The sequence below is a fragment of the Bombus terrestris genome, chromosome 11, assembly GCF_910591885.1.
Source record: "Bombus terrestris chromosome 11, iyBomTerr1.2, whole genome shotgun sequence".
NCBI classification, from domain to species: domain Eukaryota; kingdom Metazoa; phylum Arthropoda; class Insecta; order Hymenoptera; family Apidae; genus Bombus; species Bombus terrestris.
This window is the reverse complement of record NC_063279.1, coordinates 2,505,849-2,522,935: the sequence shown is the minus strand read 5'-3', so window position 1 is coordinate 2,522,935 and position 17,087 is coordinate 2,505,849. Positions and strand designations below refer to the sequence as shown.

Genomic DNA, 17,087 nt, shown 5'->3' with positions numbered 1-17,087 from the left:
ACATCGAACTGACGTAGCGACAACGAGTTAGACGGAAATGCCATGATCAAAGTACGCATGTGTGGTTTAGGCGCGTAAAATTCAAAATATTTTCATCAGCCGTTCAAAGCTGTTTTCACTTTTCTTTTATTTTGCCATGATAAAGATTAAATGTATCGTTCACTTCCTTTTTTTATGATTGTTAAAGTCATTAATATCCACGCACGCAAAGACATGATTCGCACAAAGCCAACATTATCTAACAACGAGTTTATTGCTTTCATGATATAGTATCTCCGCTTAATTAGAGTACGAGTAAATTGCAGGAAATTGCAGACTTGGTTTAACAATTTACACGTTGTGCTCGAAACGCTTTCACGAAACTATGTTTATGTGTCGACAAAATCTGGCTAATATATATAAATATATTTATAGTTTATAACATAAAGATTATAATAGTGCTTCGCTAATTGGCCACGGGTTGGGACTTCTGGCCAGTTATTAAAGGAGGTATATTTTTAGAAAATTCCAATTATCTTTGATCTTCAAAAATGTCGGTCAGTTAACGTAGCACTACTGTAAATCTCCAATATTTAATATTTCAAAAAATTATAAAAAATGAATTTGCGTTTGTCCTGTGAATTTTCAAAGAAATATATAATATACAATTATATTCGCTCGACACTGCGGTAATAGATTTTTTGATAATTTTAATATTCATCACGACGTTGTTAGACTAGATAATAACGTTCCAGATGCGTGCAGCATTCTAAATTATTTTTCTTATTTATTTTGAGCAACAAGAGCGCGGAGAACCTAAACGTTTTGATAATGAAACATCGAGTTCCAATAATCAAGAACTAAAAAATATCTCTGTTTAACTTAGATTTTTTTTTGTATATCACTTGTATTACTTTGGTAAGTTAATGTTGTATATTAAGATGAAGCTTCAAAAGGTCTAGTAAAATTTCAAAATAACTTTTTAATTTCCGTATTATACTCTACTTTCGACTTTAATTGTTGATCATTTAAAAGTCGTATAAACTAGCATTTCTTTGCGAGATTTGGTTACAGACCTTTTGAAACGCTTCGTTACATTTCATTTGTTTCCTATCTACGCATGCATTCGATATGAATTCACGTTCGACGATCGAAGTTCTTCCTGCCGCGAACTATGTATAATCTTACGATATTCGTACAATCCATTAAAAACCGGTGTGCATAATGTCTTCCTTTTTTTCATTTAAGACTGACTAATTTCATAATACATTATATTATACACGTAGGCAATCTCCTTAAAAGTAACACAAAATAATATGAACTAATAATATTAAGGATCCTAACTATAAAAACAGAACGTTAAAATATTAAGGTTTCCTATTTGCTATTTCGCAAAACACTTTGTATTTGTTCGTTGTTTCACAAGACAAAAATATATTACGCTGTTATAGAAATATACTATAAAACAATATTTGTACAACAACGATAAGTATAAAAGGTAACTTGCATTCACTCTGTTTCATTAAAGATTTGATGAACGCTATTCACTGTGGAATTCTAAAAAAAAAATTGATCCATTGATCACGTATCAAATTTAGGATACCTACACAGAAAACAAACAACTTGCAAGGCGAAACGGAAGATAATGCAAGAAGTTGTATATACTGAACAGTAAAGGTTTATCTTTCTTACAGTTTTCTTAGTTTTATCGTAACTCAATCGAATTACTTTTCTCACGCTAATTGGTCTTTACCCTACACATTATATATTATTCATTACAACTAAAATTAATACGTTAATATGTAAAATAATGCTCTATACTCTATGCTATACAGAAACATACCACTGCAACAAAGTTTGGTTAGTTCCCATTTTCTTTGCACATTAGCTTCTTCTAAAAATTTTGAGTTATGAAGAAAGCTATATTTTGTTTCAAATCTATCAGTCGCTCAAGATTAAATAATCTACATAAGATGAAATAACATGAAATAATCTAATATGATTCTATCATAGATCGTAATTCCACTTTGCAGCCTGTTTAAGAAAAGAGCAACGTAAAAATATAGCCTATATAGTGTCTTTTTATAACAAGGGAAATCAGTTTGTTCAACCAGTCCATTTTAAACAAGCTATAGCTTCTTTCGAACTCTTTCGAAGAATAAAAGACCAGAAAAGAAGATCATTGCTACGCCAATCGTACTTTACAATACTTCAGGCACTGAATCACTTTGTTTGTCGTACTTATTAATGATTAAAATCAGATCGAACTCGGAAGTGCAATCGTAGTCAGACTACATCATACTATTTGTTGTTTCAGTTTAACTAGGTTCGTTTCACCATATAGTTTCATATCAAGGGGCGCACTTGGTTCATTTTTTTTCGTTTGCGTGTGCCAAGCGAGCACCTTGGTGCAGTTGTCGGCCAAGAATTCGATGTCCTTTGGTTCGAATGGCGCCAAACTTTTCAGAAAACCGTCTTCCTCGTAGCCGGCCTTAAACGGCATCGATGCATTTGGCCTCTGAAGTAGAAACTTCACGCTTACCGCAAAACCTGCCATATCGACCGGGAATTTTCGTCCAGCGATCCAACCGTCGTAAAATCCAACGAACTTCTCGTTCTTAATGATGGGAGAACTTAAGCCAAATTTCGTGCATAATCCAACGGGGAACATGGAGACTCGTTTAGTTTTACGGATCTAAAATACATAATTGCATTTCTGTAATGATTCTTAAAATAATATTTTGAATTAACTGTGATCGTGATATCTAAATTACCAGATGTAATTTTTTAAAATTTAAATCAGCAATACGTAAATTGCTCTACGTAAATTAGAAAGAATTATATGCTCGTTGAAATAATACCTCGTCAAAAAGAGTTATGTCATAGGTATTATCGTCATCAGCAAAATAAAAAACGCCATTGGTCGCATTCGCTCTGATCCATTGTAAGCCACGATTTCGATTAGATACGCCCCGTGGTTTGGCACCCTTTTTCTGCTTATACTTCTCAGGCATCGGAGCTGGAAAAGAAAGCACAAAAGCGTCCGGGTGAGGCAACATTGTCGAATTTTGTGTCACGATCCAATATAAATTAGCTTATGCAAAGACTGACATGATACCCCGTTTGGGAGAATCGGTCAATGCAACTACATATTCAAACACAGACTAGCTTGGCCAACAAAATCAATATAACGCTTTTTCATCGAGAGCTTTGCGGCTGTTTCAATTAATTCCCGATGAGATGGCAGTCGATCAACGAAATTAATTTTCACCGGAACTATTTACACCGCGCGTGTCGACTCGATGGCGGGATATTTTGAAAAGACTCAAAATTACTTCCTTCGATTATGTCAATAAACGATATAGATGAACAAATACAAAAATAACGCGATCTTTAATTTTGATGGTTAGCGACGTATGACGAACGAATTACAACGATATAATACGTAATGTAAAGAATTAATATATCGTTGTTCCAATCGACATTCTTATGAATCGCCCGGTTCCATTACTTTTTTATCACTGTGTAACGATGTCGTTACGAGAAACTTGACCGAAGTACGTTTAACTTCTAAGGAGAGGTATAAAGTGACGCGAAAAACATTTTTCTTAGGACAGAGTAATTATCTCGAAACACGCTTGAAACAGAGAAAGGAAGTAGAGAAAGTATCGTCGAACAGTGGACAGATTTCGCGCAGGCTAACGATCGATACCATTTAGTCGCAGCTCCGTTTGAATTCCGTTCCAATTTCTAATCTATTGGATTTACCAGTGAGATGCTCGAACTTCAATCCTGTTCGCTCTAACAGCCTCGTGACTTGTTTGGTAGCAACGGTCGCGTCCTCGATAACGAGCCAGTAAACGTTCTTTACCAACATCAAAGTGTGCGACATCCTGGTGAGCTCGGGTATTTGTTCTGGTCGGCGATACGTCGGCGTGATTATGTACAGCGGTTCCGGTGTTTTGTTCAACTTCATCGATGATTCTTGCTGTTCGTTCGATGTCGCGTTTCGACTAGGTTCGAATCGCCCGATCTTCGAATTGTTCTCGCCCAGCTCGAAGATATTCTTGTGCAAATGATTTATTAGCTGTTGCACTAACATCGACGCTATGTCTGGACTAAGTCCGTTAATCTCTTGAACTCTGCGCACAGCGCTTTTGATCTACAAATAGAAGGGCTGTGTTTTAAACGAACGATTAAACGAACCCGAAGCAAAGCTTTCATCTTCCAACGTTTACCATTTCTTCGGTGAATTTCGACGTCCTTACGTAGCGTTCTACCTCTTCCTGGGATAGAACGGGACCATCCTCCGCGGATCCACCCGTGTTAAAGTCAGATATCTGATCGAATCGCACACTGGTAGACAAATGATATTGGTAGAACACCACGAACAGACCTATTATGGCTACCACCCCCATTTTCATGGATGACTTCATTATACCAAAACCTGCAAAGAAAAAAAAATACCATTTATATACGTACAATAAATTAACTAATTAATAAACCAAATACTCTGAATCTGAAGTATAGGATCAGAGAATTGTACAAGTACGAAAGAAATAGTTATATAATTACTTAATGGCTATCGTAAATTGATCGTGAGTTCTATAACGGTAATTCGTTAACTGTTTGGAAGGTCTCGAGCATCTAGATAATGAAGTCGTTCAGTCTTCGTTTTTCTCGCTACTCTGTCTTTTTTTTCGACTAAGATGCTTTGCAAATGAACGAGCTCGTAAAATTAGGGAGTGTGTATACTGTCGTATACCAAAGCCGTTATAAAGGGGAAACGATAAGATACATGTTTCCGGTGATACGCGTGCTCTTTTATGTATACAAGATTTTCAAAAGTCATTATGTTTTATTAATTTTAACATGCGCCAGAAATACGTGATACATCGTAAGTATTTGTGATCTTCTATCGGTAATTATCGGGCTACAATGTTCAGTGGCGCGTTATCAAGAATGAAAATCACCGTAGGTTACCGTTTCACGAGATACGTGGCTATGATCCGCGTCTTGAAAAGTAATATACCATGATACGTTAAGGAACCGACAGCGAATGGAATTCTATTTCACGAAATTATCTTGGCGATCGCGTGTCGCGTGATGAATATTTCTACTTTTGCAGGCAATTAAAAATTAAGAATATCTTTAAATAAATGTCCCATTCCAAAAACTGGCTTCACGTGTATGCGTATATGTCCTATTTATCGGTAATCTTCCTTTTTCTAGATGCACCATTCTTCGATTAATCTAAGTTGCGTTAAATTTGGTTGCTTTCATTAATCCGTTAGAAAAAGATCTTGTTGAACCAACGTTTCAAACAATGAGTTTAATGATTAGTATTTAAGTAAATTCGCGAGCACATCGTGGCTTTTCCAAGAGATTGTTTCGATACGGATTCGACGGATGCTTAACATCGACACGAGTATAATGATTTCCAATCGTGGATACAAATGTAGTTTCTTAACTGGATTACCTACTCCGGTTTTTTAATACCGTGGATGAAAAATTTCAAGGACGTGACTTATCTCTATGAATAAATAATAAACTGATTAACGTCACACAGAGCATTTAAGTAATAATTTATTACGACGTGTTAAACATATCAATTAACATTTTCATTTAAAACGCAGAAACGATTATCATTTTATCCCTAGACTAAAAAGAGAAAAAAGATATATAATGGAGATACCGACCTGCGATCGATTATATAACATAACTAATACGCCTTTACACAAGTGTTCATTTAGTTTTTGTATGATTCAATAAACGAACCTATTCGCCTTTATGGCGATAACATGTGTTTTCTAAAATTTAGCAAAGAAAAGAAGTCACACATCTGTGATATTTTAGTTAGTTGATTAGTGTTAGTGAGATCAAACTTTGATAACGTATGTACATATTTGTATGCGATTCTCTTTTGTATGGTTGATTGATTTATATTTTCTATGTCTCTTATAAGCGGTATATAATTTAATAAAGGAAACGAAATAAAAGAAGTTAATGCAATGGAACAGAATATCTCTGTAACAATTGGTGATAGTAAAATAGACGTTTTCCACGAAACAAGTCGAAATTGTATCCTGTATCACCTGATCGTGTTACGTTCAGCAAAATGATACGGAAACAAGCGTAAATATAAAGACTTCTGTTTCTTATTGTAAGTAAGTCGATGATGACGAAATCACCGATCAAATATTTATAATTACGCTCGATTGAAGATAACATTGACAAAAGAGAAATAAAAAAAGTAAAGAAATTCGATATTCGTGCGATATGATTGGAAATGCACGGAGGCTGAAATAATCGGGTAAATTACGTATATTTCCACTAATTGTGTTTAATTACCACGGCAAAGAATTGGAAGTCTTATCTGTTTTCGTTCTATTACTAAATCGAATCCATCCAAAGTTTCGTTTAACTTTCATTAAATTTCTAAAATAGTATTCGATCGTTTCGTTGGAAAAAAACTCGGGCTGAAATAGAGGAAAAATTATTGGTATTTTTACACCGTTAAACAAAGTGCGTCGAATTTTATGGTTGTGCGATTATTTGAGATGTAAAATTAAAATGGATTATATACGTATTATTACATACAGTTAATAATTTCAGTGAGACTTGGGAACTATTTAAAATAAACAAACAACTATGTAAAATATATTAGATATATTAAATACAACGTAGAGCAAGCATATTTAATTCGAGTCCAGAGTGAATTGAGTGAAATGTAAAATAATCGCACATAGGCCCGCCATCGATATTCCTTCGTGCAATATCAAAGATAGTTTCGATGAAAGCGCGCGTTTATTTCACTATCCAGAACCGCAAATTTTCGACGAGAATGAGAATAATCTTCACGCACGGAATTCCATACAATTTCATCTGCAAGATAAATTACGCTCCGTCGGTGCTTTCACGGAATTTGTGGAACGAGTACATTTTTTAAACGTTAAGTTTTCTTCAGCGCGATGTTGCTGATTGTTGTGATATGATTAATCGATTAAAGATAGTTTTCCTTTCATTCAGAGTTTTGCCATTTAATCTAAAACCGTAAAACTTCTCGGCCTTGCTCGAATACAGAAGCTGGTCAAACTGGAATTTCCCGAAATTTTGTCTAAATATGATCAATTTGCGCGTTAGTTGAAAAATTATTCGACCATTCGTCCGATAAAATATGCATGTCTACGTTTTTGAAACTGAACAATTTATCATCTACTCGTTCATAATATATCTCGCGAGTTAATTGTTTTTCCAAACATTCTTTTCGTAACTTTGTTTGTTCAAGCAATCAATGAATTATCAACGACTATATTTCATCGTTACGCTGAATTACTTTTTCTCGAGCCCGAAAGTAATATGGAGGAACTTTAACCATACTGGATAAAAAAAAGTTTTCACCAAGTTCGAACCAAAATTTCTTCTTCTTCGTGTTATCAGTCACTAACTTGAACGATCCCATGCGAGCATATGTGGTTATAAATATATATAATCTGTCTATTCTTTACCACCTGGAATTTTATTTATCAAATTATGCTCGAATATAATAAAAATAAATATATAGATCAGATTGTTTGAATTCAGATATGTAAAAATAATTTTATCATGCATATACGAATAGATATATCAAAATATAATGATGTATTATGTTATCGCTATTATTAAATGTATTATTAAATGTGATATGAGTTTATCAGAACGACTTCGTCTGTATGTATTGAACCCCAAATAGTCGATCGGCCTGCAGGATTTATTTCACATTAATAACGATACAATTAACATGTGTAATTAAGTTGATCGTAAAGAGTCCTGCCGAGTAATTCTTGAAAAGTGAATAAGAATGTAAATAAATTAAAACGTAGATAACAACTCGGGGCTTGTAATATTACCGTTAAGTACCTTATATGTGAGCAGTAGGTCCAACATAAGATGTCGATGCTCGGGAGTTATGCGAAAGCTATCAAAGAAAGTGTAATATCAAGAAAATAACAAGAAGAGAAATAAGAAAACATCTGTGTTGAAATAATGACAGAGTGAAAATTCCAACGTGCGCGGCATTACATAATCAAATCAGAGGATTGCAAATAGTCTACTAAAGGATCGATTAGACTTAATTTAGCGCCATGACAGACGTACATCACTTGCTGCAGTATCAACTTCGGCCATATATGTAGGTCACAAAAAGCTGCAATTCTCCAACCCTTTGTTAACCCTTTCAATTTAGTGGCGCCACTTTAATGGCACCGGCGAATTTTCCTCTGCTTTTGAATGAAATCGTGCCTTTTCTTTTAATCAAAGAACTCCATCTATGTTCAATGTATGTTTCGAACGTTTCTAACTCAGTTTCCCCTCCTTTTCTAGCCGGTAATAAGCAGGAAAGTTACCGACACGCAAAATCAAAGCAGTTCGGTGGTTATAACCTCATCGCCTGGTTAACCCTCGGACACCAGGCCATGGGCTACTCCGTTTAGGTTAATTTTAACTCATATGTCACTTTTTCAAGTAATTCCACTATTACGCAAAAATAAAAAAACAAAAACGTATGTGTTTTCCATCGAGCAAAATCAAGTATGAAACATCAAAATATATTGCGTGGACCGTTAAAAACACATTCCTTTGCTTTTTTCCAGTAGTCAGGTCTCGTATGAGTCAACCATAGCCGGACAAAACGTATGAATAACCCTGGATTTTTATATACTACTTTCTAGTTATCGAAATTAGTTGTGCGAGCGTTAAACTTGGTTTTAATTTAATAATATTTAATCAATAGAGTTCAAAGCTACCAGTTTTAAGCATTTTCTCGGAAGTCCTCTTTCCACTTGATTTCTGTAGACTAACATGAACTTTCACGATCGATTAATTCATCTTCGACATTAGTATCGATCTAACGAACCATGAATGCCCCCTATTCGTTCAAGACAATTAAAACTTACCTGATAAACGGTGTTCATACTCCGCTCACGAGTAGTAATTGTTCTGCTTCTCGTTTATGTAGCTTGTATAGAATCCGGCTTATCGCACATGTCAAATGTTCGCGCGTTTTTTTTACAAGACGAGAAACAATGGCACGGTAGCTATGTTATTGATATCGTTTAGTAACATTATTGACGGGACGTGGGGAGTCCCGATTGAAATTCGACACTAGTGATTTTCCTGCATACATATGTTCCGTGATTGTTTCACCGTACCATGCATTCGTGCATCGAATTTAATGCGCTCGATAAAGGGCACATTATAAACGACGTTGTTTTCTCATAATTTTTACCAACGAATTTTGTCTATATTTCCACAACGAATTCGCAAGTTTCGAATATAGTTGTTGCTACAAGAAGAAGATCCATTTAACAACTACGATGGACTCCATCGATGCGCGATGATGTTTCACCGAATCGCGCTCGTTTCCCTGCGCGATGCAGATAGACTGACAGACGATCACGAGGATTTCATGGCACGTGAATAACTAAGGGGATAACCAAGAGATTGCTGTCTTCGGTTGAGTTTTATAAATTTTCATGATATCACGACTACGTTCGAAAGACCGGGTGACGGAAGCACGTTGTCACTGACATGATTGAGAAAAAGGTCGACTCCCTTCATTAGAACGTATCACTGATCTCTGCTTTCACTCTAATCTTGTAACACTTTGATAGTTTGGCAAATGTATTTTTAGCGAAGAGTCTTGAGCCGCTTCGAAATTTTGGCCACATGTCGTGTGTCTCGAACGAGGACTGATCGTTTTGAAGTCGACCACAAACCGACTGGATGTTCGTGACGACGTCGAACCCTAGTCGATTGTTTCATTAATCACGTGCCTGTCTACTGTACGTTTCATTCGCGTTCTGTCAGCGAAAAGCGGAAACAGCATAGTTGACGGAGAATTCGATCGAACAACGACAAAACGACACTCCTCCGTCGGCTGATACTGAACTGTTCCTTCGTCGCATTCCCCTTGTGCGATCCGTCTACGTTCGCATATCCCCACTATTTCGTTTCAGCTGGCGCAGCAGCCGACACGCCGCCGTCACTGCTCTTATATGTGTACATATATACATTATACATATACATCTATCTATATACATGTATGTATGTATGTATATATATTACATATGTATATCGCGATATATATGCGCGCTGCACTGAATCACGTGGGAGAATGTACTTATTTGACGCAGAGTAGGTGTTTTTATCGATCTTTGAAACATCCGCGTGGTGACTGTTTCGGATCGAGCGATCAGATGGTCAATTGAATTTTGGTATCAGTTTTCCAATACTTCCTCTACCTTTGTCGCCTTAATAACATGACCGAAAACCATTAAATCTTAAGTACAACTACCATACCCAATAGTCAAAATAACGAACTACGAATTTATTTTTACAATTATCAAAAACATGTAGGTGCTATTGGCAAAATTAACTTTAGTTTGCATTCAGATATGAGTATAATTATGTACATCCATTTATATCCATTATACCATTGCAATTATAATCATCTATATACAGGTTTGTGATCTTTACTACTTGTAATGACAATTGCATAACTAACAAGTGCAATATCGAAATTTATCGAAGATAAGTTATCGAAAAAAATGTTAAAACCTGTATGTCTCCTCGATAAAATATAATGACATCGATAGATCATACATCATACTTAGTAGATATATAGATAAAAACTATAGATTAGATTGAATATAAATTTCTATCTGTGAGCAATCATAATACATGATAAGTATATTATTTATAATGTAAGATTTTTTTCTTAAATACTTATGGCAGGTTCTAATTTCTTTGACTTTATTTCCCTTGATTACAAATTCTCGTGAATCCTTACCAATTACGATGGAAAGTTAATTTAGGAATGTAATCTCCGTCAAATGAAAAACATTGTGATGCAACTATCTGGATTAAACGTGGAGTTACATTACAAGCTATTGTTTAAGTGGAGAAATATGTTTTGTTGGGTACGATGCAACGTGACTCAACTAAACATTCGCCGGTTGGCTACGATAGCGACTAGTATGCGAGGGTTAAGTTCATATATCGATTAAGCAAAAATGTAGATCGATCATCGAATCGACAAATCTTTTAAGGTATACCGATTCTAACTCTTAAGTTCAATTTATGATGTATTTAATGAAGCAAATAGATCGGCCGGTTTTGTTACCATCACAGAAATGTAGTGAAAAAGCGAGAGAAAATTTATTTGGCGGGTTAATGAATCGGTCTTTACAGCACTTTTTCGACCAAATTGTTTAAATAAATTAGTTGCACATTATTGTTTGTATACAGTGACAAAGTAAACTCAATACAAATTTTCCCCAATGTTTTTAACTCAACGGCCCCATAACAAGTGGAATCGCTCGATAACCATGCTCAACAGACACCATGCGGTAGTCTCTCTCTCTCCGAGTATCGTCGTTTCCACTACCTCTCACCTCGTCTTTCAGCGACCGGAGTATTGATCCAACCTGGCAATACTTATACACTATACACACGGTAGTGTGTAGTATTGTAAATGGCCACGGTTGCCTACGAATCTCGAGAGGGACTTGTAAACGATGTTGTCCGAACTTCCTTGTGTTTTTGGTCGTATCCTGCACTCATTGCGGTTAAAATGCATAATGCAGGAATTACGTGTTCAATTGTCAAGCGTTGTTGCGTGAAATACGTATGAAGAGAGGAATGAAGGAAAAGAGGAAAAGAGAAGCATATAGTAAAGTCGAGCCATGACCTACACAGAAATAAACCATTTTATAAATTTAGAAAGTAACCTAATCAACAGAGTTTGAATGAGTTCACGTGTAAATTCGATTATCAACGACCTAAAATACAGCATGGAACTTCTATTAGCATACAGAATTAGGAAGGAAACGCTTGTCTAATTATCTGTATTTCTCATAATGTCTTCCACTGATTTTTATCGGCAGATGATATAGGTTAGGAGAACGATAGAGATGACATTTTTAAAAGAATCTCTTATCACGCAATTTTAACAATATATATTAGAATTATTTATTTATTTAAATAGGTGAACGTTGCATCCGCGTTCAAAGAATGTTGCAACATTGAAATATGGACATATTATGTAAATTACGTAATAAGTAGTTATAGAATGAAACGTATGATTTTACGTTGACTTAAATATAGTCGTTTCTACGTCAACATTTAAAAAGTAGAACGACTGGTTTCAGTGAGTAGTTTAGAAGTTGGCTCGTGTCTTTGACAGCGAACGTGGAATTTACTCGGCCCTCGGAACTACATATAACATAATTTTCGAATAGATAAAGAACAGAAATATAATAATGTACAGTTTCGTTATTTGTAAAATAAAATATCTCGATAGCCGAATGAATATAGTTCCGGATTTCTGTCAAAGATATCCTAATGTCGATTACGTATTTTTTAAATAAAAAATTTAACGTTTATATAACTATTAATAAGGGTTCTAATTATTCTTGTATGAATTTCATTTTAATACCATTGAGATATTAATGAAGGACAGTGATAAGTAAAAAAAGAAAACAGGAAAGGATTCTATAGCTATTCTACTGCGTTAATTTAACAACGTATCTTGGTAGATGAAAAATGCAAATCATACTTTCATACAGTGCGAAACGTGGATTATTTAAAGAAAGAAATATGTACTTAGTAACAACGCGCGTTGATGCAACTTCATTAGCGCGTTCTACTGCGTTCACGACAATGGTACTTCTCTTCAGTCTTTAAGGTGCACAATGCTGCGAATTTAATACAACAAAGTATTATATTAAAGCTAGATTATCGATCGCACTCAGTGGATCCACTTTAATTCTCCTCATTCGATGATTGTTGAAATACGATCTTCTACGTAGGTATTATCTAAAAAATGTATGTTCGATTCTAACATCTTTCCTATTCAATTATCAAACAGTCGTTTGATCATCGATCGATAAAAACAGACTATTTCACAGAACCTGACAAGCTTATCGATTTAATCGTATCAGTCATATCACGCAAGCGCGTCCTCTTGCTCATTTACGTGATTTGACACGCGATATTGCCATCACAATTCGACGTTAGACCCGCTTCGACGAACATAGCGGTTGAAGTAATCGGGACGCCAACACTTGCAGCTTCCTGGCACCAGGAACCAATCGTAGTACAATCTTACCTGTATCGCAGACAAACGGGATCAAGAAATTGTTAAACAAAATTTTCACTTGGAACATTTTAAATCGTCCGATTACCTGGAAACAACCCATTTCGTCGACACCGTCGCAATGATGCTGGGACGATCCGCTGTTACGAGCTTCATTCTCCCCGGCACGTTTCTGTAAATATTGTTGATAATTCTGGAAATCGTGAACAGGCGGCGGTGAACCGGCAGTATCCCTCAGGCCGTTGATTCTAGAATTTTGATTTTCTTCCAAAAACGTGTCAGGATAGAAAATCTCTGCTACCAGCAAACTAGTCCATCTTGGCGACGACAGACAGCCACCATCCAAGTAATGACATCTTGATTGCCTGTCAAAGATCGATTAATATTAAAAATCGCTCTACGATAATAATTAGTTACGATAATTGCATATGCTCTGTCATATTACATGCATCGGGTTACTTCGATAGTCTGAGTGAAGTAACCCTCGTAAGGGATTTGCACCACGTAGCGCCAAACTCCTTGATAGTTCTTGGCGAACACTGGTGTAGCGTACTCCACTTTAGCTGGACAAGGAGTGGGTGGACCGGTGTATTCTGGCTTCTCTTGTGGCGGTGTTCGTTGACGATACTCAGGGGTGGAGGGCTCGTCGCGGCGTTCAGCTGCTGAGGTAGCCAATGGTTCACCTTGTATAGCCTTGTACAGCATGCAAACTCTTTGGCGTAAAACAGAAATTATAGTTCAAAATCCCAACTTGTATCTTTTAAAATAATTCGTTCAGCGACTTACACTCCTCCACCATTTTCGCAGAATTTACGACCGTTTCTGAGAGTATCCAAGGCACTTTCTGAATCGGACGATCGCTTGCTTCTACTTCCTTTCTCGTCGGTGTCGACACTGTCGATATTAGGAAAAAAGGTACATTTTACAAAACGACAACCCAACGATAGATTCACGTTTCTATATAATTACTAACGAATTCTGGAAATAGGATTGCACCGTGGCGACCTTCGGCAATGAATCGTCAGCCTTGAGTATAGGCAACGCTTTGCTTAAAAATTTCAACGTGTGATTTTTCAACAGCGCGCTATAAGAAAAAATGAGAAAGGATATTAAATTACGGTTAGAGTTTATCATGACATTTTATCATATAAATAATTTTGTTACACTTACAAAGGATACGACGAGCCATTGAAATACTGATTCATAGGATTTCGCGGGATATAACCCTTGTTAAGATCCCCGCAAATATTGTGTATGGAAACGTAACCCTTTCCCTGTTTACCGGTGTCTAGAATCATTCATGTACGTTTATTTGGAAGTAACAGAGAGAATAATTTGTATTCCTTCTTTGCTGACGCATGATATTAAAGTGGCACAACTTTGAAATGCGTACCATAGCATTCTTTGTCGCTATCTATATAAGGTGGCGGCCTCACTTTAGGCGGTTCTGCGTTTGGTGATTTCACGAAGGCGTAATATCCTTCTGGAGGTTCGTTAGATTCTGTCGTCGAATCGACGTCATTTGGTTTCGATTGTTTCGTGTCCGAATATTCATTTGCGTGGCACAAAATGCATAAAAGTACCATCTACAAAATTCACACATGATATGTACAATATCCCTAACCTCTCTCGCATAAATATTTTCGCTAATCACAATGATCATCTTTTTATGCCGTTTGTGAAATTAAATTATATAATCATTATTATACATTGATTTCCTCTATTTTACCTTTTCGTCTCGATCGCGTATTTATCAGTGTCTCAAAACTATGAAACTTCATTCGATTTAATCGTTATTGTAGCTTAATTAAAATCTTAACTTAAAGCAAACAGACGGTTCGTGCCAACATTTCATAGATCCAACAAGTTGGCTACAACAGAAGAGAAGTTTTATTCGAATAGAAGCCAGGATCAACGAAATACAACACGTTGTTTGAACTAGCTTGTCGATGATCCTTCGTCTCTACGCGTTTCGGTCTTACAAGGTATTCCCCGTTAGTAAGATACCGACGTGTATCGTATTCGGCCTTAACGGTACTCGGTCCACGCTCCGCGGACTATTAATACCCCGAGACTATAGTCTTGTATACTGACTGCCCCACTAAGCGTGCACGTTCGCCAGCCGTTACATTCTTTCGGCTGTTTAACCTTCAGGAATTTCGAGGATAAAAATCGTCATGTGGAACTATCAGACCAAAGGATATTTCATTAATCGTGTAAGCTACCATAGATCATTATTCGTTTGATCAAGAAAATTGTGGTAATCGAATCGACGAGGAATTTGGTTGCCCAAAAGGTTTTTTCACATTTCTTCGCACACTATGCTATTTGTATCATTATTATATGTAAGCTGCGGATGTTTATGCGGATTCATATCTTTATAAACATCGATAAAGGAATGAAATCTCTTTATAAGAAAAAGTGATTTATACTTTAAGTGCAAATATTCTCAAGAAGGATATTATGAAACTACCTGAAAGATGATGGAGGAAAGATAATTGTTAAATAAAATATCTAACACTACATTATCCAGACGCTAAGGTTTGTATCTGAGACCTGCATGAAATCTACCTTTAACTTTCTTTAAAAATAGTGAGGAAACATTTTCACCGACCCAATACATATATATAGTATTTTTGTGGTTGTTACTATCAAGAGTACATTTATCGACTGTATCGCATGTTTTATTAGGAAAATAATACCGAACTACGATTTCTGTGAATGTCAGTTTCTTTCTATTATTTACCTGTTCTAATGCCTTGGGTACGATTAGGAAAGGTAGGATGCCAGTCCCCTGTCATTCGGTATGGTTATGACAGGCAAAATTTGTATTCATAATTCGTGTTAAATTAGTCTATGGTGATGCTTTGTATGATTGTTAATCGAAATATTTATTCCATTCCCAGAATTGGAAAAATACTGTTTCAGCAAGAGTTACATAGTTTTGAGAGAGACATGTGGTTGAAAAGATCTTAAGTTTCTATTTTGTTTAACAGGTTATGTACTACTTTCTTTTTAGTTGGTGACAACTCTCAAAAGCAAGTTTTAATGATAAACTAATAAAATGAAATAAAAATCATCGTTAGATTCCGTTACGATTTCCGTTAGTTTTGAAAATTTTGTTCATTGTAAAGTAAAATCATAAATCATTTACCATATAGAAAACCAAGGCAAAGCATCAGTCAGATTTATGACTATTTAAATCGCGTTCGATTAACATTTGACATTCCATTGACAAGAAGCGATATTAAAAAAAGATGTAAAAGTATACTTTTCCCGCCATGACATTTATTACGCATTTGTGTAACGGTATTACTTTATACCGGTTCCCTGCGATTACTGAATGCGGGACATTTCTATAATAAGCATCGACTAACGTGAAGGTATTGAATTTATTGAACCTTTTCCGCTGCAGTTCATCTAGAATGCGCACCGATCGAGTATATTTGGCGCTTGATTCCATAGAAATTGTAATCAGTTATACTTGTATCAGATTACTTTTGAGAAGAAGCGATTTAAAAAATATTATGGTTCTATATTCACTTTTATATATAATTCGTTCCAAATTATTGATTCATTATACTTACATGAAAATAATTCATTATTAAGAAAGAAATAAGATAAAAATAATATAGTAACAATTCTTAGTGATTAAAAAATAAAAGTAAAAAAAGAAAAAGGGAGAAAAAGAAAAGAACGATTACATTGTCAACTCACGATAAATGTTCGATATTCCATTGTAGTGTCGCTTTTTTTTCTTCTTTGACAGAGAAACAAAATGTATTAAACTCAAAATAGGGGTTCTACCTCGGAGATGTCTCGTGACCAGTCGGCGGTCATAGCAAAACTGAACACATCGAACCCGTGCTATGGTATAAGGAGCCACCTGTCTTCGGCCCCGTACTCATCACCACCAAAGCCATCCACCATTCCACTTCAAATCACGCCCCAACGCACTTCAAAACTTAGTCAT

General features: G+C 35.8%; 2 protein-coding genes across 3 annotated transcripts; both read right to left on the bottom strand.

Moving 5' to 3' along the window:
* Nucleotides 1–109: 109 nt before the first annotated feature.
* LOC100648686 (galactosylgalactosylxylosylprotein 3-beta-glucuronosyltransferase P) lies at nt 110–9,949 on the bottom strand. The gene is made up of 5 exons (XM_003398732.4): nt 8,913–9,949; nt 4,218–4,426; nt 3,748–4,141; nt 2,841–2,998; nt 110–2,674 (listed from the first exon to the last, which is right to left on the bottom strand). Exons 2-5 carry the CDS (start codon nt 4,413–4,415, stop codon nt 2,276–2,278), a joined length of 1,149 nt encoding a protein of 382 aa, XP_003398780.2. The 5' UTR covers nt 4,416–4,426; nt 8,913–9,949; the 3' UTR covers nt 110–2,275.
* A 2,014-nt stretch (nt 9,950–11,963) lies between these two features.
* Nucleotides 11,964–16,972, bottom strand: LOC100648909. 2 transcript variants are annotated; one of them, XM_003398735.4, is made up of 8 exons: nt 16,832–16,972; nt 14,508–14,700; nt 14,285–14,402; nt 14,088–14,198; nt 13,901–14,008; nt 13,560–13,826; nt 13,203–13,479; nt 11,964–13,126 (listed from the first exon to the last, which is right to left on the bottom strand). In XM_003398735.4, exons 1-8 carry the CDS (start codon nt 16,850–16,852, stop codon nt 13,019–13,021), a joined length of 1,203 nt encoding a protein of 400 aa, XP_003398783.1. In that variant the 5' UTR covers nt 16,853–16,972; the 3' UTR covers nt 11,964–13,018. The 2 variants fall into 2 exon arrangements, with proteins under 2 accessions (XP_003398783.1, XP_003398782.1); XM_003398734.4 differs by lacking the exon at nt 16,832–16,972 and adding an exon at nt 14,844–16,663.
* Between the last annotated feature and the right edge of the window lie 115 nt (nt 16,973–17,087).

Excerpts from the sequence above, each read along its gene's own strand:
- LOC100648686 (XM_003398732.4), bottom strand. The coding sequence starts at position 4,415 with ATGAAGTCATCCATGAAAATGGGGGTGGTAGCCATAATAGGTCTGTTC. Across the intron at positions 4,142-4,217 it reads CGAAATTCACCGAAGAAATG|ATCAAAAGCGCTGTGCGCAG; the intron begins GTAAACGTTGGA and ends TTCTATTTGTAG. Across the intron at positions 2,675-2,840 it reads ACATAACTCTTTTTGACGAG|ATCCGTAAAACTAAACGAGT; the intron begins GTATTATTTCAA and ends TATGTATTTTAG.
- LOC100648909 (XM_003398735.4), bottom strand. The coding sequence starts at position 16,852 with ATGGAATATCGAACATTTATC. Across the intron at positions 14,199-14,284 it reads AATGGCTCGTCGTATCCTTT|CGCGCTGTTGAAAAATCACA; the intron begins GTAAGTGTAACA and ends TTTTTCTTATAG. Across the intron at positions 14,009-14,087 it reads CAATCCTATTTCCAGAATTC|TGTCGACACCGACGAGAAAG; the intron begins GTTAGTAATTAT and ends TAATATCGACAG.